The sequence below is a fragment of the Drosophila navojoa genome, chromosome 2 (genome assembly GCF_054131105.1).
Source record: "Drosophila navojoa isolate 15081-1374.11 chromosome 2, UAZ_NAV_1.0, whole genome shotgun sequence".
NCBI classification, from domain to species: domain Eukaryota; kingdom Metazoa; phylum Arthropoda; class Insecta; order Diptera; family Drosophilidae; genus Drosophila; species Drosophila navojoa.
Window position 1 is genome coordinate 11,921,950 of NC_142890.1, and position 26,484 is coordinate 11,948,433.

Here is a 26,484-nt window from a genome sequence, read left to right on the forward strand (position 1 = left end):
GCGAGTTGGCCAGAACGCAGTTAGACGTTGTAGCGCGTGGTTGTGCCAAACGGAAGACAACGCCAGTCAACAGCAAAATCAAATAAAAGACAACAACCAATAATAACAGCAACAACAACAAGAACGACTAGAACTAGAACAGCAGCCAGGCGAACGAGAAAATTGTGAGCAATTTGTAATTTTACATACTATATATTTTACGCGCGCGACTCCAAGTGCATGTGTGTGTGTGTGTGTCTGTGTCTGTGTGTTGCATGAGTGTGAGTAAGTCTCTCAGTGTGTGTGTGTTGAGTGAGTGAAGTCAGCCAGAGGCTAAAAAAGAAACAAAAGCGCCACAGAAATCCGCTCAACGACAGCGTGCGAAAAACTTTGTTCTGTTGATTTTTGGCAACAAATCGAAAAAAAAAACACAGATAACAAAAACAAATGAACTGAATGCAAACGACAACAATAACTACAATAAAGTGTGACTAACACAAACAATCAGATCAACTCAACGCCTCGCAAATCAGTCAAACATATAGCTCTATATAAATATATGTATGTATATCTGCCTGCATATTGAGTAAATATTGGGACATGTCAGTGGTTGACGGGGCTCGAAGGAAATCAAACGGAAAACGAAACTGAGAATGAAACTGAAAATCAATGCCTTTTGCGAATGAAAGGCAAATATATGCATGTATGTATGTATGTATGTAAATATGTATGTGTGCTTGCTTGCGCTGCGTATACGCGATGTGCACGAAGGTACAGAAATAGGAGCCAGCAGAACTCAAATAATAATAAAGCGAATTCTCACGTGACGCATAAAGAAAACAGCAAACACACACATACAAAGTAAAGAGAATATGCGATATACTATAAGCTTTAAGGCAACTGGCGCACACACACACACACAGTTGCACACCTGGCTGCTGATTATGTTGCATACTTTTAGGGGCAGTACAAAAATGACAAACAGCAACAGCCGCATTTTGCATACATTGAATTTAATGAACTTTGTATGTATGTTAGCGAGTGTGTGTGTGCTTGTATGTGTGTGTGTGCTGTAATACCGCATTTTGCTTTTAATAATTTAGCGCACTCAGTAGTAAATGGCGCGTTTAAAGCATGAAACGTCAGGCGAACCCAAAAGCAGGAAAAAAATTGCCATTTAATGCCGCCTGAAAGTGTGTGTGTGTGTGTGTGTGTGTACGCGTTAGTGTGTTGGTGTTGCTGTGCAATAACAACCCCAGGCTAAAAGGCACACTAACACACTTTAGCCAAACTCTGTTACTGAGGACTACGTCATCCTAGCCAGCCAGCCTGGAGCTGCCTTTGGCAACGTCGCGTCGTCACATTTGCGCATTCACAATCACATCGCGTGGCATAGGCCTGGCCTCAGCACACATACACTCACTCATTAGTGTGTATGTGTGTGTGTGTGTGTGTGTGTGGCATGTGAAGTTATACGTACTTGCCCCGGGGCTTGGATCGATTTGGGATAGACATTGCGGCAGCTGCTGCAGTTGCAGAAGTTGCACTTGCCACATGCCACTTGGCCATCGGGCTGCAAGTATCTGCAGCCGTCGTACACGTCATCAATGGCAATATCAAATCGAATTTCAGCCCAAAATGCCCAGACTATTGACAATTTGCTCAGCAAACAGTAAATGCCGGCGGCACTGCTGCCGTTGCTGTTGCCGTTGCTGTTGCCGTTGTTGTTGGTGCTGCCAAGTGTTGCAGTAAATTTTGACATTATCAACAAAGCCCCCCCCCAAAAAAAAAGGTCTGACCCTTGACCTTAGCCAGGGGCAACAGCATATGTCAGCCCGCTGGATGCTATGGCTTAGCATTCGCTTTCGATTTCCTAGCCAAATTATTTGCCATCAAATCGCATGTCGCCTGCCTTGCTGGCAGCCCATATCCTTGTCGCAGAGTTTGCGTTTATAATTTATATTACTTGTTCGTTGCCATTGTTTCAGTTGTGCTTGGCCTTGTCTAGATGTCTGTATGTTTCGCTCTCTCTCTCTGTGTGTGTTTGTGTAAGAGTGTGTTTGTGTTTGTGTGTGTGTGTTGTATCTGAGACCTTTAAGTATGCCCAGTGGCATTTGGCGCTCTGTTGGCCCCGGGGACGGATTTTAGGCTCTTTTATGACTATTAAAATATGCATTTAAATATATATCCTCTTATGCCTCTTCATACATGTATGTGTGTGTATACGCCTCTATGTTGAAAATTGAAATTGTGCGGTTATTTACTGAACGTCTTGGCGTTGATTGCCGTTACGCCCCATTGCCTGGTACATGACTATAATAATGATTGCAATTTTATGACCCAGCCGGGATAAACTGCCGTCGGCCGACAAAATTTTGCTTTGCCCTCGTCCATCAATCCTTTGCCTAAGCTCTCTTGAAGCGCTTTCGAGTCCCAAATGTTTCAAGCTGCACTTACAGCATAAATTTTGGATAAATATATATGTCCTACAGATTTAAAGAGAGCTGTATCTTTTATATAAATGGCTGACAAGTTAACGAGCTTAGAAAACAAATTTCACTTTAGCTTAACGAAAGGTCAGAGATTCGATTTACATCACTTCTGTCATCAATTGATGAGGCTTTTCTTTATACATATATGTGTAAATGATAAAAGGGGGTTTGTTCAATTGTATTCCAAAAAATATTTCCTTGATTAAATAACCAGATACCGTGATGCGGAAATTATATTTAATTCTGGACTGATTTTTTTCAGGTTTCTCATACAATATATAGCGGGCTAAAATCAAGATCTTTGCATTTTGATATCATATATAAGAAACTTGACTTGAAACTTACTTGATAAATAAATAAAAGTGAAAGATGGTGGAAAAAATGTTAATATATGTATATACATATACAATATTATCTTATATCATATCTATATGATTATTTTATTATGCAATTTGTAAATGTACAATATATATAATGATAGATATAATATAATATATCATAATATAATATAATATAATATAATATAATATAATATAATATAATATAATATAATATAATATAATATAATATAATATAATATAATATAATATAATATAATATAATATAATATAATATAATATAATATAATATAATATAATATATATTAATATTTCTTCCATCATAGTTATATTCTGGATTCATTTTAATAAGCTATATACATATATGCTACTATTAACAATCTTTCAACACACACTCTCTCTCTCTCTCTCTCTTTCTCTCTCTCGCTCTCTCTCTTTTATTTCCCTTGCAGCTCTCTAGCAGAAACTTCTTTAATTTTATACAATTATCAAGTGATTAATTGCTGACAATAAAGCATCAAAGATGCCCACCTATGCAGGTGTTTGTCTGCTCTTGTTATGCTTAATGGCAAATGTGGCAGAAAATAAAAGAAAAAAAGCCACGCTTGCTGGACCCGCCTCCATTGAGGCGGCCTCCCAGATGCTGTTTACACAACAGCTGTAATTAATTAGCCCATGTTGATTCTGTAAATTGTCTCGGTTGGGTGTGCCACATTCTGTGGTAACACTAAGTGACTATGTGTGTGTGTGGCTGCATGTGTGTGTGTGTGTATGTGTGCCTGACTCTAACTGGAACTGGAACTTAAAGTCAATCCAGCCTGTCGCTCGTCCCATTTGTCTGATGACACAAAAACCACTTGAACTTTGCTTTGGTAACTGATGTGTGTGTGTGTGCGTGTGTGTGTGTAGAGAGAGTGTGCTGCACGTGTGGAATATTAAAGCAGAGTATGTACAAATAGTCAGCACAGTTTTTAGGTCAGCTAATGCAGATGCCGCCAGCCAACTATTGTGTCTGTGTGAGCGTCTCTCTATAAGTGTGTGTGCGTGTGTGTGTGCCACGAGGTGTTTTATGCGCAATTAAAATGACAAACTGTTGTCGCTTAGCCGCAGCCATTCAATGTGTCCCTAGCTTCCTGCCAGTGCGTGCGGCGTAACCAGAAACAACTGAATGGGTTTCTACATGGATTGGCTATGCCAAGAGCGGAGCTACATATAAGCAAGCGTTACGGGCGCTGTCATGGGCTGGCGGGCAAATGCATTAGCATTGCTCATAGAGCACGCCAAATGTGTGAATGCAGTTAGCTTAGCCACGCCCACTCTGGCAACGCCCAGCGCGCAGTAGATGTAAATATTGTAGAGCGCTTCGAGCGCATTCACAGTCATTGCAACAAAAAGCCACACGAACACGTGTCCAACTAACGTTCATACATATACATATATATGTATATATATGTATATGTGTGCACAGACCTTAAAGCCAGGTCATTCAGTTTGGCAAAGTGCAATATAAATGCCGCATGGATGGGCCTTTGAATTGCCAATGCGAAGCGAGCGAGCGAGCAAGTTTCATGGATTCAGTTTCTTTATGGGTAAATTGAGTTTAAATTGCCCCACAACATGGCCGGAGCCCGAAACGGATTTACAGTACTCTCGACCACAAGCACTGCCATTCGGCCACATGACAAACGACGTGCCCAAGCAGTTATCTAAAGCCACATTAATTCCCAACATCAATCCAGCTGGCTTCATCGGCCCAGCATGCCCGGCCCACACTAGATATGCGTCTATAAACATGTCTCAATGCATCGATGTGACACGTGCTTCGATTTCAATTGTTTCACACAACTTATCTTGCCGTTCAATGGGCTGTAAAACATATAGACAACTTTATTATTTACATCAAGTGTATAATTCAATATTAAAGGCAAGCGTTGCCTTGACAATAATAATAAGCGAGTGCTTGTTTGTGTATGACAATTGTATTCAGTTTTGCATTTAAAAATGATATTATACAACAATAACCCAGATTTTACACTTTCAATTGGTTCGGGCTATGCAAACTGATTATTTTCTTTGGAGATTAAACCGAGCGAAGTTACTCGTTTGATTATGGAAATATTTAAATCTATTTTGTTGGTATCCTTAGCTCATTTAACTTCTCAGCTAAACATTAACTAACATTGATATGGAGTGTTTCTGAATTGTTAAGTAGTCTAAGCTACATTTATCTTGAATTTGGCAACAAAACAGACAAGTTATTGGGTCTAGAGTATGCTTTTATATCGTGGGTAGACAAGGAATATTAAGACAAAAATTATTATTACGATTTCCACAAGATTTACAAAGCAACACACCGCTCGAGTGAAGAAAAAAATTTATGCAAATTAAGGGCAAACCTGATTTCAATTAGATAATAACTCTTAAATTTACCAAAAGTCAATCCAAAAGATTTTCCTCTAAGACAGCTTTGTTCCAGCTTCAAAGCACTGACAATAGTCAATTTGCTCAAGGCCATGCAACTGGTAATTCCCCTTGGGATAACTTGTGATTCGCGTAGATAAAACTTGACCATATCAAGTCAACATGAATTCATTATAATAATAACATTCACCCACTTGACTTTGAGCTAAAAAAAAGAGTCAAACGAAAACTTTGACTGACAAAAGCTCAGCAATTTTTCTCAATTTCATTCCCAATAGCTCAACTCCCTTGCCAAGAGCTTGGATCCCATTCGCTTTGCCAAATTCCGTTGTCGATTATGCTTACATTTTGCCAATAAAAAAAGAACCGTATAAAGCGCATGCTAGATATCGTAAGGCCTAATCAAATGCCAAGCAAAAGTTGACTATTTATGCATGTAGACATCGTTTCTTCTTGTCACAAGTGTCAAATTTTTAAAATGAAGTTAAATGGCCTGTCAAGCCTGACAGCCAGACACGCGTAGCATACAAGTGTTTCCATTTGCCACTAGTCAGACACACACACACACACACACATCAAATACCGATAATCTGCTTCTTTTTTTTTTTGGTATATAGTATTTGCAACTCAATTTCTGGGCGCCACAAATTGACATAAGTAATAAATTGAAATTCCATGCGACTGCAGCACAGCGGGGCGTATGCGTAATGTCAAGTCAGAGCCCGTTATGGGCTTATTTATGCAGCGTGTGACAGGCGAAAGGTTAAATGTTAAATGTTGCACATTGAATGCCATTTTACCAATCAAATGTGGAACCGTGGCGCATCCGTTGAGCATCCGCTGCCCAGTTGCACGCCGGAAACGGAAATGCTCAACAGCGCCGGAGGCGACACCAACAGTGAAATAAATAAAGCCGGCTAGGCAATGGACATGCATATGCTCTGCTTTTGCTTTTTAGCTTTTGTTTTCTGGGCTTCTTTGTCAATTCAGCAGATCTTTGGGAGTTTTCCGCACATTCGAGAGCCGTTTTTAACGACGGCTAATTGGAGTCAGCTTGGATACATGGATACTTTTCAATGGGGCCTGCAAAATGGCGACGCTTGGCGCGCGTAACCAGCCAACCATAGGAACCGCTGCTTGCCACGCTATGTTTCGTGATGTGGAATTTCTTTGCTTTGGTTTTGGCTTTTGTTCGGTGGCGCCCCAAACCAAATCTTTTTGTGTGCTGCGTTGTTACTGTGCACCAGGCTGAAAAATAGAAAAACCAAATTATGCAGGGAGTGGGGGCTAGACGGGCAGGCAGTAATGGACTTGGAGTTACTGAATGAACTCAGAGTTATGACTGTTGAAAACATTCATTAGCTGTAGTTTCAAAAAGCAAGTATTTAGTATTATAATCAAATTTAAAAAGATATCCACAAATAGGATGAATTCGTTTTATATATGACTTCCAAGCTGTGCGAGAAAAATGCACAGAGTTTTGCTTTATTTGTTTTCTGTATATCGAATAAAGCTTATTATTCTTTTGTCTCATCACAGTTCAATATTGATCTCTTCATTTGATTTAATGCGCTAGAGTGAGACATCTACTTAAGTTAGTTTTCTGCCACAGGACTGTTAAAGCTAGGTATGGCAGTGTTAACAATGTAGAGATGGCAAGCTCAGCTGAATATCATGTTATGTAAAGGGATCTGTTAACTTGACAGTGATCTGTTAACGCTCTCGTTACGTTACGTGTCTTTTAACAGTGTTGTTACGTAAGTATGGAACTTTTAATGGAAAAAATGAAGCTGTTATTTAATATTAAACTAACAGAACTGCGTAACCTGCGTAACAGTGATAGGTGTTCATGATATTTGTCTGCAAGAAAAATTATATTCATCTGTCAAATTAACTATATCTGATTGCATTTACAGCAACATATATAGGCAACAGGCTAGCATACCCTGCCTACACAGTAGTAGTGCGTACAGGGTATACACAAAGAGGAAAAAATCAAACCGAAGCCCTTAGCTGTAGCGACGCCTACAACGTGTAGAACTCACGCCATATCCGCTTGAGCTGCTTTTGTTGTTATTGTCGCCAGTTTGTTGCTTTCTGTTTGTTTGTTTGTTTGCTCGCTGAGTTGGCCAGGCGGAGTGGGGGGCCAACGACAAAGGCAAAGGCAACGGCAACGGCAGCGACAATGCCAGGCCAGCAATACTTTATTGTTTATTCGCATTTTTTCGCCATTTTATTTATTGCCCTTCACGTGGCAACGGTTGCCGAAAAGTTTACAAAGCGCAACATTGGACCCGCTCACGACACAAATTGTGGCAAGTCGCTGGAGCAGTGGCAAATAACCCCCCCCCTACCCATACAGGTGGCCCACATAACCTCAGCGATATTGTTTTGTATAACAATCATAATTCATTATATATAGCATGCTAATTGCATGCCTCGCATTTCCACTTAGCAACTTTCTAAGCCCAAATATCCCTACTGTTGCTGCCGCCCCAATTTTCAGCAGTCAAGCAACACGAAATGCGAATCTAAATGGATTCATCGTAGGCACAGCTGAACGCTGCCTTGGGGGAAGTCCTATTAAGAACATGCGATATATAATTGCCTTTTAATATAGAGACATACGTACATACATATGTATGCACATTTGTTGTTGGCCTTTGTATTGCTATGTGAATTAGCCACAACACAAAAAACCCATTCACTGCGAAGGAGTAAGTAAATAAATAGACCAAGGTGCTGTGTTGGTTAATTCCAAAATGTAATTCAATGCAAATGAATCAGAGCTCACGTCGCGATACACGATCAAGGCTTAGTCATATTCGTGTGGCCGGCATTGTGAGTGGAAAAATGGCGATAAGCAGCTTGAATTCCTAGCTATTTCAGCTCGCCGAAGTAACGATGAATGCAACAGATGAAATCAGAAATGGACGTATAGTATACTAGGTATTTATGTAATTGAACAATTAGGATATTGATTCAACACATGCGCTGAGCTTCGGTGTCGTATACTTGATATTGAACTAGATATTATACTAATATAGAGTTCATAGTCATTGTACCTGCAATTAGGCAAAATGGAATTCGGAATAAACTAATATTTTGAGAGGTGCTGCAAAATAAATTACAGATTTTTAAAACTATTCTGGCAGATTTAATAATGTGGAATATTTTCTATATTATTCAAGTACTAGAGTTCTTATTTCATTACTGCAAATATTTGTAGAAAATATGTAGACAATAAGAATAGCGCATTAAAAATCAATTCTGAATAACTGTTGCAGCCAGAGTTACAACAACAACCTATAGAACAAGCTATAAAATTAAATTTGTTTATGAAATAGTAATTAATAATTAATAATTAAAGTGGATATTGTTCAACTATTAAAGCTCATGTTTATAGATTTATTTTGATATGCAAATACGTTTATATAAATTATTATGTGTTCATTAAATAATTCAACCATAGTTATTGCCACATAAAATATTCATGGCACTCGTTAATATAAAACTAAAAGCTAACGCCCGTGCTCTAATTGCAGTTAGGACTTTAGTGTGCGATATCATTAGCGAAATGAAATTAATTGCAGTTGGATGTGAAGAGCAGATAGTGTCTAATAATTGCATACGATAATATATATGGGCTGCAATTATATATGAGTATTAGTTGAAATTACTTGGCATTTAGGCCGCATGTTTAACGACCGAAAGCCATCAAAAGTTCAAGCAAGCGTTCATAGCGCTCGATATCCAAATCTATCTCAAACTCAATTCGTTTTGAATTCCCAGTAAAATTGCCAAAGTTTTTGTTCGTTTTAATGGAACGAGCATACAAATTGTCAATTCAACAGTTTGCTGAATGCTTTTTCTTCGAATTGAACTTTGTCCATGGCAACGTTCGTATTCATTCAGATTCATTAGAATCCATTCAGTGCGACGACCTCGATGGCGTCGCCTCCAAATTTCTGGTGCTGTCAGAAACTTATCTCTATGAGATAATTTGCATACATATTTAATGGGCTTATTGGCAATGGGGCTGCCCCCAGTGGGGCCATAATTTGTATCGACTGCGCCTGCTGGCCGGCCCGCGCTGCATTTGGGGGCCAAGCGCTGGGCATCCATCACCATTTGGCGCCATGTCTATTGCATTCCGTGGGACGCATTTCCAGTGGCTAATGCCAAGCAATTTGTTCCACAGCGTATAAATCTTGTGCACATTGTTTGGCTGCCAGTCAAGACACACACACACACACACACACACGCATACTTGAAAGAACTGGGTGGCCATTGTATTGCCTAAATGAGGAGGTCCTTAAGATATGCGAATGAACTGGTGCGTTCTGCTCGCTAGGCAAAACGTTTTGTCTTTGGTGTTAGTTAGTCTAGATTCTGCGCCTAGATTACTTACATCAGCAATCAATAAAATATAGGACTAACACAAGCGCTGCATGTGTGAGTGTGGTGGTTCTGGCATTCGGCCAAAGTGCGTTTCCTGCTGCCCACTGTGGCACTTGATCAGATAAAACTAGCATCAAATTTGAATGGTGTGATTATGTCTCTAGAGAGTACTTTCGGATAACATACATAAAATAGCATCTTTACTGCGGAGGCATGTGCATATAACTACGATGCATAAATACTTATATAAATATATATATGTGTGTATGTGAATATGAACAGAATTTTCATGATTCTGGAACCCCGCAAACTTGATTTGCTAGATCTATATGCTTAACAATAAAAAATTTGTACTGCCAGTTTATCTTATATTGATTAATGAAATCCTCGCCCATTGCTGAGTCCTTGAATGGATACTTTCATGTTCACTTCCTGAACCACTGTGCAGCGTCTTTTATTCTGCCGCTTAGCTTGGATTTCATTGTTTATCTATGCGAGTGCACTGTTGTTGCTGCCCTGTAGGCAACTACTGCTTGTGCTTGTGTGCACACACACACACACATACAGTCTCACATGTGTGCACACACAGCTGCTCGAGTGTGGGGCCTTTCGCTATTGTTTGTAGAATTTATTGCACGAATTTCTGAATTGGCCTCTTCGGATGGGTATGTGGGTTTTATTTTTATATGCCCACACACACGCACACATATATATAATTATATATATGTATACGTCTATATATATATCCAAGATGAAAGCACGCATGGCTCGGCACCATTGGCCACTCGGCTGTGGCCTTGGCTGGAGCTTATGCTAAAACAATAGCCCGACCATAAGTATTTATTGGATCGCATTGCCGCATTACGTTTGGGCCTGGCTCGCAGGTGCTGCCATTTATGCTCCGGCCGTCTTAATTGGCATTAAAAAATTAGAACGGTATTTCGTACCCAAAGGCAGACAACAATTTGGGCAGCATTCATTCCACATTTCTCTCCTTCTGTCCGTTCGCTTTGTACACATTGCGCATACGCCACGTGGCTGTATGACAAAACCCATATCCTTGTCTAAATATCCGGTGTTATTACTGTTGTAATTTCCGTTCGCTGTGCGCTGGCTGTCTCTGGATGCTTTTCATGCGTCAAGCGATTGTCTCATCAGCGTTGGACCTATTGCAGGGGCTAATATTATTAATATTGCGTATACGCCGCGCTTGACATTTATTTATTACGCTCGCCTTTAATGTCGTCACATAAATTTATGGAAAACCCGAAAACAATTTGTACACAAACATGCAACACGTTTCCGGCTCATCATTTTCGGTTGCGTGAGTCGCGTTTTATGAGTTCCCATGTGTGGGTGCCCATGCCGCCTCATCTCCGCCGCGGCAGGCCGTAAATGCGTTATATGTGATGCGGCTGTCGCATAAATTAGTTGCGGATTTACACTGTTTAGCTAGGAATTTAGAGCCGAATGCGGGCGGCCAACATTTGTATTAAAAGCGTTGCACAAAGCCATTCTGACAGAGGTTCAAAGCCCTTTGGGCTCCCAGTTTGACAAGAGGGCTTTATTTCGTAATGCAAAATGTGCGAAGAGTTAATGCGAGCAAATATTTTGGGCAGAAATGGGCTTTAAGTGCTCACCCACCGAAGCTTGGGGTAGACAATGCACTTTTAACTGGGCCTCTGCAAATATTTGGTAAAAATCGATATTTATCGATTTTCGAAGCATATAAATGATATGAGGTATATAATTGTCATGTAGTAATCTAAGACTTAGTGCTGCATTGCCAGGGACTTTGCATGATGTAGTCGAGCGCTTTTCTGGGCTCACTTTATGCTCGTCAACTGTCAGACAAATGTCGCCTGCTCTTCGCCTCATTTCGGACAGCTACATGTTGAGTGGACATGCACCCAAACACACAGTTGCATGTGGCATGCAGAAATGTTGCAACATTCATAGCATATAATCGCAGCGGACAACGGACATTCGAGCCAGATGCGTGTTGCATGTTCAAATTCATGATTTATTTATGGTTTGACAGGGGGGGAGTCGGGGGCTCTGTGAAAACAACGCGACGCCATAAATCGCCCGAATCATGTTCAGGCGGACAGCCAGTCACTCTGGACTGCCGCCTAGCAATTAAATCGAATAATTGAAACGAAAATTTAATTAAAATGCATTTAAAGCCAACAACACAACGAAAAGCTAAAAACATGGCCTAAAACAATTATGAGCAGAGACACTGAGCTGGACGCGAGCATATGTAATGCCAGATGTTTGTGTGTGTGTGTGTGTGACCTTAATCCAATTAGCAGTGTCCTGCTGCTGCTGCTGCCAGGTCACCGCTGTGTGGCACCTCTCAAATGATTCCCCAATTTACTGTCAGTCAATTTAATTTCGTGTCCTGCGGCAATGGCGAACTCCGCCCGAATTGGCAGTTTGGGCAGGTGCCTGCTGGCTGGTGGCTGGTAGCTGGTTTCAATTTCATTGAGCTGGCCATTTGCTGGCACTTTCGGAAATTGTTTCAACGTCGGTTTGTAATTTCACACGCAGTTAAGTGATTAGCCTTGCTTTTTGCTTTGCTTCTTCTTTTGTGAACTCCAAGCTGAAATCAAAACAAAAGCGAAAGAAAACTAAGTTAACGAAAGTGTGTAAGTGTGGGAGAGGGAGAGAGAGAGAGGGAAGCAGCTGGAGACAGATGTCGGCGGGAGTGCCCGACTAGCAAATTGAAATGTGTAAGGAATGGCAGCAACTAGCAGGAAAATGAAATATTCAAGGTCTATGTAGACTTGATGAAAGCTCGTAAAACTAAAGAACTAAGTTTATAGCTCCATCAGTTAAAGTCTTAGTCATCAAATGGACTTTAATCAATGCTCAAGTACTAGCAGATGCTATATGTACTACTTAGATATATTTCTTGATAAGTTTTTGTATCACATATGTATATACATATTCCAATAGAACGCTCAATACTTTCACACATATATACACAATCCCAATAAACCTCTCCTGCACCTCATTCAGACAATGGATAAAAAGCATAAAATGATTTTTATTTCTTGATTCCGCTCGATTGCAGCTGGGCCATTCCATGTGAAGCAGCGCACGGAGCAGCAAGGAGCGCTCAAATTCAATCACTTGGGGGCAGCATGGATGAGGAGCACGACGACGATCGAATAATATGAGATTAGATGGGGCTTTAGAGCCCCGTCACGGTGCTGCCACGTTGCAGAGCCGCTTTATTGGTGTTGCCAAGTATCGGCGCGAGACGCGCGTAAAATGTGAGCTACAGCAACAGCAATGCGCTGACGAAGACGACGAAGCAGCAGCAGCAGCAATAGCAGCAACAGCAGCAACAGCAGCAGCAGCAGCAGTAGCAGTAGCAGCAGCAACAGTCGCAGTCGCAGTTGTAGCGCCAGCAACAGCTAAGCACGTTAACAACAACTACAGCAGTAACAACAATCAGAGCAACAACAACAACAACAACAGCAACAGTTGTCGCTGGGAGCAACAAGCTCAACACTTGTCGCCCACCCAGGCGCCAAGCACAACAACAACAGCAACAACAACAAAGCAAGTCAACTTGCACTTAAGCAACTTGGGCGCGACAGCAGCAACGGCAGGAGTAGCAGGAGCAGCAGGAGCAGCATTACTAACCACTGCCGCCACCCTAAAAATGCGTGTGGAGCACTCGTTAATGCTAATGGCGCCTTGGATCGGTGGCGGCCAGCGCATGGTTAGGATGGGGTGCCACAGCGCAAACAACGTCCTGCGCCTGATTTCCGTTTTGGCGCTGCTGTTGCTGCCGCCATTGCCGCTGGCGCTGGCCGATGACGGTGACAATTTCTTTGCCGTTAATAGCTTCAGCGTGGGACCCGAGACGACAACGCCCGAGTTTGGTAAGCCAACACCACATGCTGGCTGCCCAGCCATATACATATACATATACATATACGTAGGGGCCAGGTCAGGCGTTATCGCAATGCATGCAAATATCATTTGCGGCAAAGCCGTAATCAAATATGCTCCACAATGACGTCATCATGCTGCACACGTTCCATTGTTGCATAATCAACACGGGACACGACCCAGCGCATGTCTACAAGCATAAAAATAGTTACACTACTTGTTTAGCCATGTTCACGTGTCTGTGTGTGTGTGTGTGCCTATCGTTTCGCAGAGCCACTGGAGGTGATTGCGTGCCGTGCCTAGAAGCATCTGCTTTGGGTCGTGGTACGTGTTGAGTGCACTTGCATGCAAATTGCGAATTTCAAACGAAAATTGAGTGGATGAGTCCAAAATTGATTGAGTCCGGTATTGATAAGTCTAAAATTGATAGAATTCAAATAGTATATTAGCGATGTTCTATCGAGTATCATTTAGTTTTCAGTTCTGTTTGTTTGGCGAAACTGTTCAAACCCTTTTCAGTACTAGTAGTAGGACAATGTCTGGATTCATTCAATCTATATAAAGGGTTTTCACTGATAAGATGGCATATCTATATATCCAGTTTCCGCTTATCGGATATAGTATATGTGATATATACATATAACATCATTTTGATGTTATGTTGGGAATTTCGTCCATTAAAACTACTGTTCTTTCATATTTATTCTGAGGATTTCGATATTTTTTTGAGGTTTTTCTCAGTTAAAACTAAAAGAATATATTCGGAAATCAGCAGCTCTTAGTTTTCAATACCTATCCAGTAATTTAAGTATATTAAATAGTATATCCATATATCAACTACACTAAAAAGCTTGTCGAAGCTCAGAATGCCACTCCAATCGAGGCCTGCTACCTCCCCTTATTTCTATTTCTTACCTCCTACCAAAGGAAATCCTCTTTACAATTGTCAATTGACAAATATTTTGTGCAAATTTCTGCCGACAATGATATTTCATAGAGTTGAACTTGCTCAATTAATCTAAATCCGACCTTTGCTTTTATTGTATATCCCTTGACACACCCCACCCACTTCAGTGGCAGGCTCAAAATCTATTGTTATTATAATCCACACGCTGTCATCTCTGGTTTTTTATCTGTGTGAGTCACTTGCACAAAAAGTATTTCCATTTCTATCTCGGTTGGATGAGGTTTTTTGTTGTTGCGCCGACTGCAAAAAGGTTTGCCCTGCAGATTGCTTTTCTTCTATATGCCAAAGGGCGAGAGACAGAGTGAGATGGGGGGAGTGAGATGGAGAGAAAGAGGATGAGGCAGAGAGTGAGAACATTTTTGAAATAAGCAAAAGTTTCTAATTATAAATGCCAGCCGTCCGGGGGCATCGGGCATCCGCAGACTTTTGTGCGAAAATGCCAAATGACTGACCATCAGCGCTTCGACACTGGCAATCACTTATGAACATGAGGTTTTTGCTTTGGGTAGGGGCTGCCTAGGGTGTCCTTATGTGAGAAATGAGTCCAAGAAACGTGCCCCGAGCAGCAGCAGCACGCCGTTTGGTAAACAAAACTGTCTTGTCTGGTAAGCTCCCTTTGAGCAGGGTATTAAAAGCGTTGCGGTGCTTGGCTGTGTGCTAGTCAGTGCACACTTTGTCAGTGCTAGCAGCAAATTTGCCTCGCCTTGCAGCAAGGCTGCTTGCCACAAAAACCGAACCAGCAGCAGCAGTAGCAGCGGTAGGGGCAGCGGTAGGGGCGGTGGTAGCGGTAGCATTGCTTTTTTAGCTGCACATGGCCGGGCGCTATTCATAGCAGTCGCTGCATTTAAAAATAAACCGCAGGCAAATAGGCATGCACAGCCCAAGCATGAGCACACACACACACACACACACACACACTAACACACACACTAACACACACATATTTACCGCATAAAAATGGCGCAACCTTACGAAGGCGCAGCCATTTTGTTTTGTCTTTTGCGCTTCCGTTGGCTTAAATGCGAGGTCGGCGCACATCCTTTTCCTTTTTCCCGTTGCCTGCTATCGCCGGGCTAGGCCTCAGCATCGCCACCAGCCTCATCAGCAGCATCGTAGGCAACAGAGTATATACTGTTATACTGGGTAATTATGGCTGGATATCAACAACCAAATTAGTGGAGCAAACGGTGTGCGCGTTTGGCATATGCCGCAACATTAACGCTGACGCTGACGCTGGCGCTGGCGCTTAACCCCTCGTTGCCGTTGAGATTTTTTCCTCATATTGTTGGACGCGAGTTCCGGCCGAAAGTTGCTCCCAAGTGCTTAATTAAGATGTGAGAAGAACTCAACTCACTTTACATGCTGCTGGCGTGTATGTGTGTGTGTTTGTGTTTTCATTTCATTCAAAGTTAATGAAGAATACGCCCCTCATGCTCATCCGACAAGTGGCATGTGGCATGTGGCATGCACAGGCTGAAGTGCCTACACTTGAGCCGCACTCCGGCCCCTTGAGTGCGTAGCCAGAAACCAAAAAAACATTTCGGCACACTGCCGTGCTCAGGTGTACGCTGGTGGTATATATGTATGTATGTATGTCCATATACATATATACATATCCTAGCTGGCTGACTGACAGTCGTTGGCTCTGAGATTTATACATGAATTTACATTTTAATCTGCCACTAAGCCGCTCGGGATTCAAATACTTTTCACATTTTCAGCGGACTTTGAGTGCTTCTTTTATTTTATTTGTTTGGATTGAAAGTTTGTTGCGGTTTCATTATAAATTTGTCGCTAGGGATTTGACGAGAAACATGTGTTAAGATTGCCGTTCTCATGCCTGCCCCTAACCCATACACATGCATACACATATACATATATATATATGCTTATATTGGAATATTCACAGATTATGCCAGCCGTGGCCAGAAAAAGTTTGGTGACAAGTGCGAGAATACATTGGAATGCGGTTTTCCCGGCTCCATATGCGATCCCAAGAAGAAGTCCTGCCAGTGCACCGAGGATCTGCAGGTCACCAATCACATTGACAAATGTGGCAAGGGTAAGCGAAGAAGAGCGCAAAGCGAAAGACGAATGACGGTGGGTGGAAGGATGGAGGGTGAAGGGTGATGTCCCTTGCTTCGCTGTGCCAGTTGCGCCCGGCCTTGCTTGTCAGTCTGCCAAGTTTTCATTAAAAGAATCGCCCAGCTAGCGAAACAAATCCCCCAAAGCCTTACGTTGATTACTAACTGCTGAATATTGAAAATTAAAAACAGAAAACTTGGCAGCGCGCTGCCATATAATGAACCTGGGGAACTTTGCTCATCTCTGATATAATTATAGTATACGTTCCCTGGACGTAAACACATTAAAAGCCATAAATTCAAATCAATTTGTGCGATTATTGCTCGCATTTCTGACTGACACATTTAAGGCCTGGCTAATGAGTCATCGAGTCGAACGGTGGCGCGCCAATGAAATTGCGGATAGCATTGTGAAATCACAATAAGGAATATATAGAGTTAACATGCTTAGATATTAACCTGATGAAATGCATCACAGTTCATTATTATTATTATTGCTCTCATTATCATTGCCACTGTCAGCATTATCCTTCCCCCCGGCGTTGGCATTTCCTTTGCTATTGCCATTCTAATTATCATTATCATTATTATTATCATTATCATTATCATTATCATTGTCATTGTCATTGTTATTGTTATTGCAAATGTCATTATATATCATGAATGTCATTAGTGTTTGGATTGTCAATATTACTCTTCCTTTGTCATTTTCATTTTCATTATCATTATCATTGCCATTGTCATTAGCATATGCTCTGACATTGTTATTATATATATGATATTCATTATTAATTAGAGTTGGCATACTTTTATCATTATCATTAACAATATCATTGTCATCATCATCATCATTATCATTATTTGTTATCATAATTATTTCTGTATTATTCTATTCCTATTTTATGTCCATGTAAAACAAAATTCCTAGTAAAAACCATGCTAGAGCACCTCTTCGGCTCTCTAGTTGAGGAAATAGAGTTTATTTGTAAACATTTCCTAGTTCATCCGCTATAAATATGCTACAAGGACCTGGTGCAGACCTCAAACATTCCCAGACACGGTTTATGCATTTACACACATGCTAAAATTATTCAAATACATTTTCAATGGCCGTATAAAAAGTCAGACAGGTGGAGGGTGCTCCGACTACCGACTACCGACCACTCCCTCTAGTGGGCTATAAAAATATTTGTCTGGCAGTCATCAAACTGACGCCACTGAGAATTTACTCAGTCCAGAGTCCAGCTGTTCCGTTCCGAGCCAGCCATAAAGCAGAGTTCTAAACAAGCTGTGGAACAATAGAGCAAATATATTTATATGCTATGTTTGTACATCGCATCTATGTGTGTGTGTATGTGTGCGTGGTTAACTGAAATGAATCATGGCCACAGACAGCTGTGCTACAAGGCTTCACTCTCTCTACTCCACTTGCAGCGGCTGCCATCAACGAGTCCTGTTTCTTCAACGAGCAATGCGAGGCGATTTACTTTCAGACGGAGTGCCGTGATGGACGCTGCATATGCCGCTTCGAGATGTTGCCCATCTGGGGCAAGGATGGCTCCGTTGAGTGCAAAGGTCTGTGTGACATAGCGAATTCAGTTTTAGCCAGGACGCAAGACTAATATCATTGTCGGTTGTGCTTCTTTGCAGGACGGCAGGACAAGCGAGGACCCGAGACATACATTGATCCGGCCATGATTGGCGTGCTGGTAGGAATGGCATTGATGTTTATTATTATTTGTGTCGTCCTGCGATTATTTAGCCAGTGAGTAAATTGCAATGCAAACATTTAACACAAGCAACAAACATAATCTAATTGGGCCAATGGGTGGGCGATGTCAGCCTCATTAGGACTGTACCCAATGCGACTCAACTCAATTTGGGTCTTGACCCTGTGACGTTGCCCTGGCCACCGGCCAAATGATACATAATTTGATCAGCAATTAATTTCACTTAGATGAACAAAATTTTTGCATTAATTGGCATTAAGGGTGGCCAAGAGCAACGTCAATGTGCCACACACACACACACACGCGCACCCACACACACACACGCGCACCCACACACACGCAAATAGAGCTAACTTTAGTTCAATCGAGCCACGCCCAGCTTTCGCACATGTCCCAATCCACAATTTCTCCTGCTTCACTCAACTAACTCAACCTTATGAATTTGCTATAGGGCGCGCTGGCATGAGAACCGGACCATATTCAATACGCCGAATCCGCGCCTGATGAACGTCTCCCTGCTGCGGGACAACAAGCTGCTCCATGGCCAGGACAGGCGGGGCTCTCGCATGTCGGTGCGCGCTCCATCCCGGCAGCCGAGCATGGCCTCGTTGCGCCCGCACTCGCCCAACCCGTCGCTAGGTAAGACAGGTTTGTATTCCATAATTACGGCTTCTATTGATGGCACCATTCTTCTTTTAACCAGTACTTAACCAGTGCGCATTTTGGCTTTGGTTTCTTCATTTAGTTTGTGTGTGTTGTTTTTGTTGTTGTTGAATCGTTTTTGTTTGATTTGTGCTCTTCCGTTTGAGAACTTGCAGAACTTTCTGCACACAGCAAGAATAAATGCAATCAATCAATCAATCAATCAATCAGTCAACCAATCAGTCAGCCAGTCAGTCGCCAAAAAAAAGAAATAAAATAAAGAAAAGAAAAACCCAACAACTAACCAAACAAATCACAGCAGAAATATCCCTTTGCGTGAGTGTGCAAAAGTTAAGCACTTAGCAAAAAAAAAAATATATAATATATATATTAATAGCAAAAAAGCAAGCAAAATGTTCCTTAATGATATCTTAAGACTGTACTTAAACACTTTTCTTGATTGACATTTGATAATTTATAAATAAAACGTAAATAAATGTAATGCATGTATTTATAGCCACAAACCATTGCGAATTCATCTATAAGGCAATAATCCTAATTGAACTTGAGTTAGTTGACTTTGCGATTTGAAATCATTTATAAAGATATCATATATAGGAAGGTAGATATTGAGCGGAAATAAGACAAGTGGCAGAATTTAATAAATATTTATTGCTATAATTCAAAAATAATTTGGAAATACTTTAGACTTTGATTAATCAAAGACTCTCTAATAAAGAAAAGATTTTTATGCTAATTTCCATGAGGACATATATAATTTATATTATTTACAATTTGATTTCTTAAGACAAAAATCTTAAAAATTACAATTGAAAATTATTTATTTGAATAAAACTTTTTTAGAAGATAAAAGATATTATATTTTGCATCTTAATTCGATAAGTTTCAAATTAATAAAGAATATTTTTTTGGTTTACAAAATTCCAATTGGTTTACATAATATAATTTCATGAAATGCTAAGAATATTTTGATTCAAGAATATTTTTAGAGTTTTTAAATGAGAAAATAATAGACATTATTCTATGATAAGTATGCTTCTTTAATAAACATGAAATGAAAACAGAAAATATGTTGAGAACAAAGTGAGTTAAATGAAACACTCAAATAGAACAACTCTCGGCGCATTTGTTTGACAACTGAAGTAGTTATATAAAGAGAAAGCAAACGTGTTTTCTTTTCATATAAAAAGCTTTGGGCTTACTCATCAGCCAAAAAGCCATCGAGTCTTACCCAATTGAGTGGATCGCATTTTGAATGAATTTCTCTGTGGAAACGTAGCGTAATCAGTGCCAAACAAAATTGCGACAAGTTCAAGTGTGCGGTTTGACTACTTTGGGGCTCAATCAAATTGATTGACGCTCTAAGAACCGTAAAGTTTCGCAGCTTGATTGTTGTTGCCTCGCTATTGCTATCTAAAGGCAGCCGCTGCCAATTACCTTTGTTCTCAGTGCTTAACTTTATTGTTGTTATTTAAATTTTGTGTCGCGATGCCAAACAATAAAACAATTTCTTTGCTCGCCGCCTGCTCTCTCTTCTGCCACACCAACTGACATACATATACAAACAAACACATTCACATGCATACCCACATATACACGCAACCACACACAAACAAACGTACGCACGAACAAATCGCTGTAAAAGGTCGCATGATACGCTCGAAGAGCAACACGCGCTCCAGCGACTCCCGTGTCAGCGATGTTTCCAACTGTTCCCGTCTGCTGGAGCATCCGAGCGCCGCCAGCCAGTACAATGTTGTCCATAGCCATTTTTTGCCCTACGTGCCAACCACCACATCAGCGGCGACAACGTATGCTGCCCCAGCCACAGCCACAGCCACAGCCACAGCCACAGCCTCAGCTACAGCCGCAGCTTCAGCTACAGCCACTGTCCCAGCGACGCAGACGCCGACGCCGACGCCAGCGTCAAGCATCATCGTTACGACCACATATGTGTCGTCGCCGGGCACGGCACCTGCCTGCGGCATGACTGCCAATCCGGATGCCAATAAGTTTTAGTCATAGGCCATACATACAACATATATCAAATGAAATGCAGCCATATCAGTATGTCAGTACCAGTACCAGTACCAGTTCCAGTTCCAGTTCCCGAATCGGTTCCACGAGGTATGCAGTCGCCTCAGTTTCGTTGAATGTGTTCCTTAGCTGTGTTATGCCCAGTGTCCTGTATATTGTAGTTGCTGTCTGTATTGTTGTCGTACCAAACTGTTGTAAGAATCTAACATTAAAGCTAAGTCGTAGTGAGAGTTGCCGTTAACCTCTAAGCTAAGTAACTGCTCCCAACTGTAACAAATATTGTACTAGCCCCAATGTATGTGTTCCACCAGACACTCTCCAAGACACCAAACACTCTCTCTAGACTATAACAAAACAGAAGAACTACCACACACACACTTAATGTTAAGATTCTAGTTAAAGCTTAACTTCAAGTTCAAGTTCATGTTAAAATTTACGGATTTAGTTATTTAGTCTTCGTACACTAACGACACATCTAACTGATCATACGAAACTGTCATACGAAACACTACCGGAACCCATCTACTTCTGCCATATACATGACATTATTTGCATATCGTATAGAGCCTAGCAGCGTCTGTATTTTGTTTTCATTTTCATTTCAGTTTCATTTCGACTTCTATTTCTACTTCCGTTTCCGCTTTCTGTTTCCCGTCTCTAATGCACGCCATTTCCGTTTTGAGCATGCTTGGCCAACTAGTTATATGAATTAGCCAGCTTTCGCCTAAGCCTAAAAAACTATTAAATAAATTTTATGCTTGCAGAGGACGTTGTAATTAATCAATATATAATGGTATATGGTATAAATCTAGATGTGATTAAAGTTCATTTGTAGAGTCGATAGATTAATCTACAGTAATTTATGTTTAATAGGGGCTATATGAGCCAGAAGACTGCTGCTAAAGTCCGTTTCGTAGTTGTAGTTAACTTTGTTTACTTTCTTTTGTTAAATCTCGAATCCTTGACATATTACTATACATTATCTATCCCTAAACAATTCTATATGGTATGAAAATATAATGGAAATTCCTCATCATACAATTAACTCTATTTCTAAGCAGTTACCCGTCCGATTCGCCTCTGCAAGTGTATGTCATCTGCGGCAATCCGAAGATAACTTTTCTCATTACTATTTATTTGCCATAAAAATTCTCACATTATTATGTAGAGTGCATAAGTAGGCCAGCGTGCTTCTGTGTAGTCTAGTGCTCGCTCGAATGCATTTCTATTTCCTCGGCTGACTCACGTAATCCTGTCAACAGGCTCCACTTGAGTTAACTGAATGCCAGCCTTGTTATCGCTTAGCTCGTTGTTGTTGCCGTTAATGTTGTTATTGTTGTTGCTGAGCTCTATCCGTTTATGCGTACCACATGCTCTGTGTATTAAGTTGAAAAATGTAATAAACATTCGTTACGTGCTCCCCCCACAGGCTCCCATTCGGAATCTCATGGCAGCGCCAGCAATGCGTCAGCCGTTTCGGTACGTTCGAACCGCAGCAATTCGGTGGCGCCCGGCAAAGTGTCCGGCGGCGGACATCATGAGCGGCACGGCTCCTCGCATCGCCAGCATCACTCGCAGCTGCAGTCACCTCAGGAGGAGTCGCTGATAACGAACATAACCACAAATCCAGTGGCCGAGAGCGTGACCGTTGAAATTATTGAGCCCGGACATAAGTAATGCAGTAAATGCTAGATATATATATATATTATGACAAAAGCATATATATATGTATTTATAAAATTATTATATAATCACATCGTCGTTTAATATGCACGCGATAATATGGCGCCTGCGGGCCCAAACATAATGCCATGTGTAGAACCCTTTTTTAATGAAAACATTTTTTGCAATTAATGGACAATTTTTTCCAAAGCGTATTACAAACTCCTGCAGAACCACACGACAAACAAATGCTAATTAATTACTCACATAGACATAAACAGCATATGTGTATATCTATATACATATATATACAATATATGCATAGTTATTACATAGCAAGCAATGTATATATTGTATTGGATATATGCGACTACACCATGAAAAAAATGTTCGAAAAAAACCTTGCATAACAAATTCATACTACTCTTTATTTCAAAAAAAAAAAAAAATAAATAAATAAATAAAAAAAATAAAAATTTAAAAAATATATTTAAAAACAAGAAAAATTAAGATCATACAATTTAAATAATTTCTTAATTTATATATAAATATTGTACGCAGATGTAAAGCTTTGGGTTCAATAGCTGTAATAGAACCTTTGCCTAAGCACCCAAGCAACAAGAAATTTCATAGAAATGCAAACAACGGTTTTGTAGCAAAATCGAGTTGTTGGTATAATCCTTACACAAAATAGGAAAAGCGAAAATCATTGCCAAAAACAACAATCGGAACAAAAACAACCAAATACAAAGCCGATTATGTACAATGTACATAAGCACAACGCCTTATCTTATCTATACCTAACTAGAAGCAGAGTGGTACCGGTTACAATATACATATATATACAGCTCTATATATCTATATTGCTATATAGAAAGCGCAAGTTCCGGCCACTATTCCAATTGCTGCTATAGCTCCCAAAATATGGATATTGAAATTCTGTAAGCCAATGCTAAGAATAAATTGAAATGAAACAAAAACAAAAACAGAAATGAAATAATAATGGCAAGAAATATTAAAAACCTCGGGACCATATTTTATAATCAAAATATGCGTTTCAATTAATGAAGCACGCACGTTTTAGTTCCCACTAACATTCTTTTATCAAGTGTTTTACTCGAAAATAATTTTTAAGCTAGATATTGTTAAACGCTGGCTGAACTAAAGTTTAGGGAACACACACAAACACACTCAAGAATGAACGAGGATGGAATAGAAGCGAAATGAGAGAAGCGAGAAGGTAGCACCAATGCACACTTAAGTGCCGTAGTTCGAGTAGTTATATATACGAGTAGCTGCTTAATGAAAATAATCTAAATTGACTTCCAGCTAAATTTACAATCTTTCGGTTCTCTGCAACACATCTGTAAAATTTTGTGCTGAATTTTGATTTACACGTGAGATAAGTGCAAAACACCCTAATTTAACAATTTTAACGTACTTTCATTTCGTCCTTTTTTGGAACCCTCTGGAATGGTTGATTGAGAAGTCAGCATGGGGCGAGCTAAGAATAGGGGAAGATTCTTAGAGCGTCCCGTGCTGAGTTCACATTAAGCTGACCGCAAATAAATTTAAATATATATATATACATATACATATATAGTACATAGAATGTTGAGTATATTAAGGTTTTTTGGTTTTCCGCTAAGCCCCCCCTCAACAAAAAACTCTCATTTGCTTTTGTGCTCAATCAAAGAAGCTTAACTGTGAGAATAAGAAAGTGAATACAAAATGTGTTTATACTTAAAAAAAAAAAATAAATAAAATAAAAACATACAAACGAAAAAAAAAACAAGTTTAAATAAATACCTTAATTAACTAACTTTACCAATACCTAATGAAATAAGCCTAAAATGGTACGTACAATATAGTAGAGCGAAAGTATATCGCATAATCTTAAACAGGATACTTAAAATTTCAAACCACAACAAAACTTAAATAAAAATGCTTGAACAAATACATATTTGCTAAAAACAAGTAATTAACAACAATAACGATCAAAACGTAATACTAATCATAGTAATAATAATAATGATAATTTTATTCAACTTGCATCGAATTTTTCTTAAACGGCAGACAAACAATCTTATTTCTAGGGCATCTAAAATATATATATATATTATGTATACATACCTATTTACATTCATACACAGCACAAGAGCAAAAAGTTTAGAAAACAGACGAAAAGAGAAATTATTCAAGATCAGCAAAGAAGAAGAAAAAACAACTTAAGCTTTGAAATTTGGGGAAGGATTTCAAGGTTTAACTTGGTTTTTGTGACAACACATAAGGAAAAGCTAAAATCTAAATATAAATATACACATATATACTTATATATACATATACATAAGATTTATGAACATTCTCCAGACACTGATTTTTCTATTTACATCAAACTACAAAAATGTTGAAGGCAGACTTTAAGTAAGCGAATTTTAAATAAGCAAACAAAATCATAAGAAACAAATATTTTAAAAAATTATATACATCAAATATATATGCTTTATTTACTTTAATATTTATACACAACAAAACTACATGACAAAAAAAAAATTATTATAAAAGTCTAGTGAAAAAGAAAAGTAATGCGATAAATTCATTTACACTTTACTAAACAAAAATCAAAAACAAATTTTATACATATACCAAGCAAAATTTCGTAAATCTAATAAAAATCTATATAGAAGAGAATAGTAGATAAAAAAAATGCACATACGGAAAATAATAGAATAATAATAATATTAATAAATATATTGAATGCTAAAGTATGAAAACAGGCAAGAACTACATTCAAGATTTCTCATGTGACTCATGTAATACTAGACACAACAACAAGAACAACTAGGAGTTGAGCGTAGTTATAGTATTGAAAAAATAGAAAAAAAATATACTAAACAGTAGCCAGGTTTATAGCGCGCTAGTTAATCGTTAAGTAAATAAATACATGGCATTCTAAAGAACAAGATAAGAAATTAATGAAAACCAAATACTTACAAATGCTTTTTTTCAACAACTTTAAGAAGCTGAAACGCTACAACAACCACTTCGTATATTATACATATAATGTGCATATATATACACATATATATATACATATATATATATATACATATACAAAATTATATAGATTTATATTTAAAGATCAGTTCACTATAATAAAAACTATATTACCATAACTTACAAAACAAAACATAAACTACAGTCTTTTATAGTGTGGTGCCCCGGAATACGCTCAGCCTGCCCTCCGGCTCCAGTTCCGGCTGCTCGGCCGGCTGACGTTTGCTGATCACGCGCTTGTGATAGCTCTGCTCGGCCACGTACCGCAGATGCTTGGCACTACCAGCGCCCGTCTTCTCCACGAACCGGTAGAGATATCCATTGCGCTGCTGCAGCAGCTCGTGCGGATGACCCAGCTCCACGACCCGACCGCGATCCATGACCAGCACACGATCCGAGTCCATGACCGTATGCAAGCGGTGTGCAATGGTCAGCACCGTGCAGTTGGCGAACTTGGTGTGTATGGCCTCCTGGATGAGCTGATCCGTGCTGCAAGTGGCATTGGGATGAATTAATAATATAGTTAAAGTGATTTGGTCGGCAATGCCCGACTACGAGCTACCCTGCATTTCAGGTTCTAATTTGAAGGAATACCGGAATACCTATGCGAAAGAAGCATGCACACCCATGATATGACTAATTCTATTGTCTTTCAGTTATGCTCAGTCTGATAATCGGTTTTTGGTGATAATCAGAGAACTGGATTAGATATGGAAGAGTCATGATGGGCCTGTTCCGCGTATG

General features: G+C 39.8%; 2 protein-coding genes across 6 annotated transcripts in view; one reads left to right on the top strand and one right to left on the bottom strand.

The window, feature by feature from the left end:
* jus (EB domain-containing julius seizure protein) lies at nucleotides 1-25,574 on the top strand. 5 transcript variants are annotated; one of them, XR_016196655.1, is made up of 8 exons: nucleotides 1-164; nucleotides 12,711-13,530; nucleotides 16,417-16,569; nucleotides 18,026-18,166; nucleotides 18,242-18,356; nucleotides 18,773-18,960; nucleotides 20,630-21,111; nucleotides 22,451-25,574. XR_016196655.1 is itself a non-coding variant. In XM_089259143.1 (7 exons), exons 2-7 carry the CDS (start codon nucleotides 12,813-12,815, stop codon nucleotides 22,696-22,698), a joined length of 1,572 nt encoding a protein of 523 aa, XP_089115269.1. In that variant the 5' UTR covers nucleotides 2-164; nucleotides 12,711-12,812; the 3' UTR covers nucleotides 22,699-25,574. The 5 variants fall into 5 exon arrangements, 3 of the variants coding, with proteins under 3 accessions (XP_089115269.1, XP_089115306.1, XP_089115332.1); XR_016196653.1 differs by having other exon boundaries at nucleotides 2-164; nucleotides 18,773-18,969; XM_089259143.1 differs by lacking the exon at nucleotides 20,630-21,111 and having other exon boundaries at nucleotides 2-164; nucleotides 18,773-18,969.
* Nucleotides 25,416-26,484, bottom strand: part of LOC108659276 (putative multidrug resistance-associated protein lethal(2)03659) — a 6,173-nt gene continuing 5,104 nt past the window's right edge. The window contains exon 6 of the mRNA XM_018112122.3: nucleotides 25,416-26,229. Coding sequence (XP_017967611.1) covers nucleotides 25,890-26,229 — 340 coding nt within the window. The 3' untranslated portion in view covers nucleotides 25,416-25,889. The remainder of the gene's footprint in view (nucleotides 26,230-26,484) is intronic.

What these genes read in the sequence shown, in the direction of transcription:
- jus (XM_089259143.1), top strand. Translation starts at nt 12,813, where the DNA reads ATGAGATTAGATGGGGCTTTAGAGCCCCGTCACGGTGCTGCCACGTTG. An exon ending in GTCCTGCGATTATTTAGCCA is followed by an intron (nt 18,357 to 18,772) that starts GTGAGTAAATTG and finishes AATTTGCTATAG; the next exon opens with GGCGCGCTGGCATGAGAACC. An exon ending in CCCGTCGCTAGGTAAGACAG is followed by an intron (nt 18,970 to 22,450) that starts GTTTGTATTCCA and finishes CTCCCCCCACAG; the next exon opens with GCTCCCATTCGGAATCTCAT.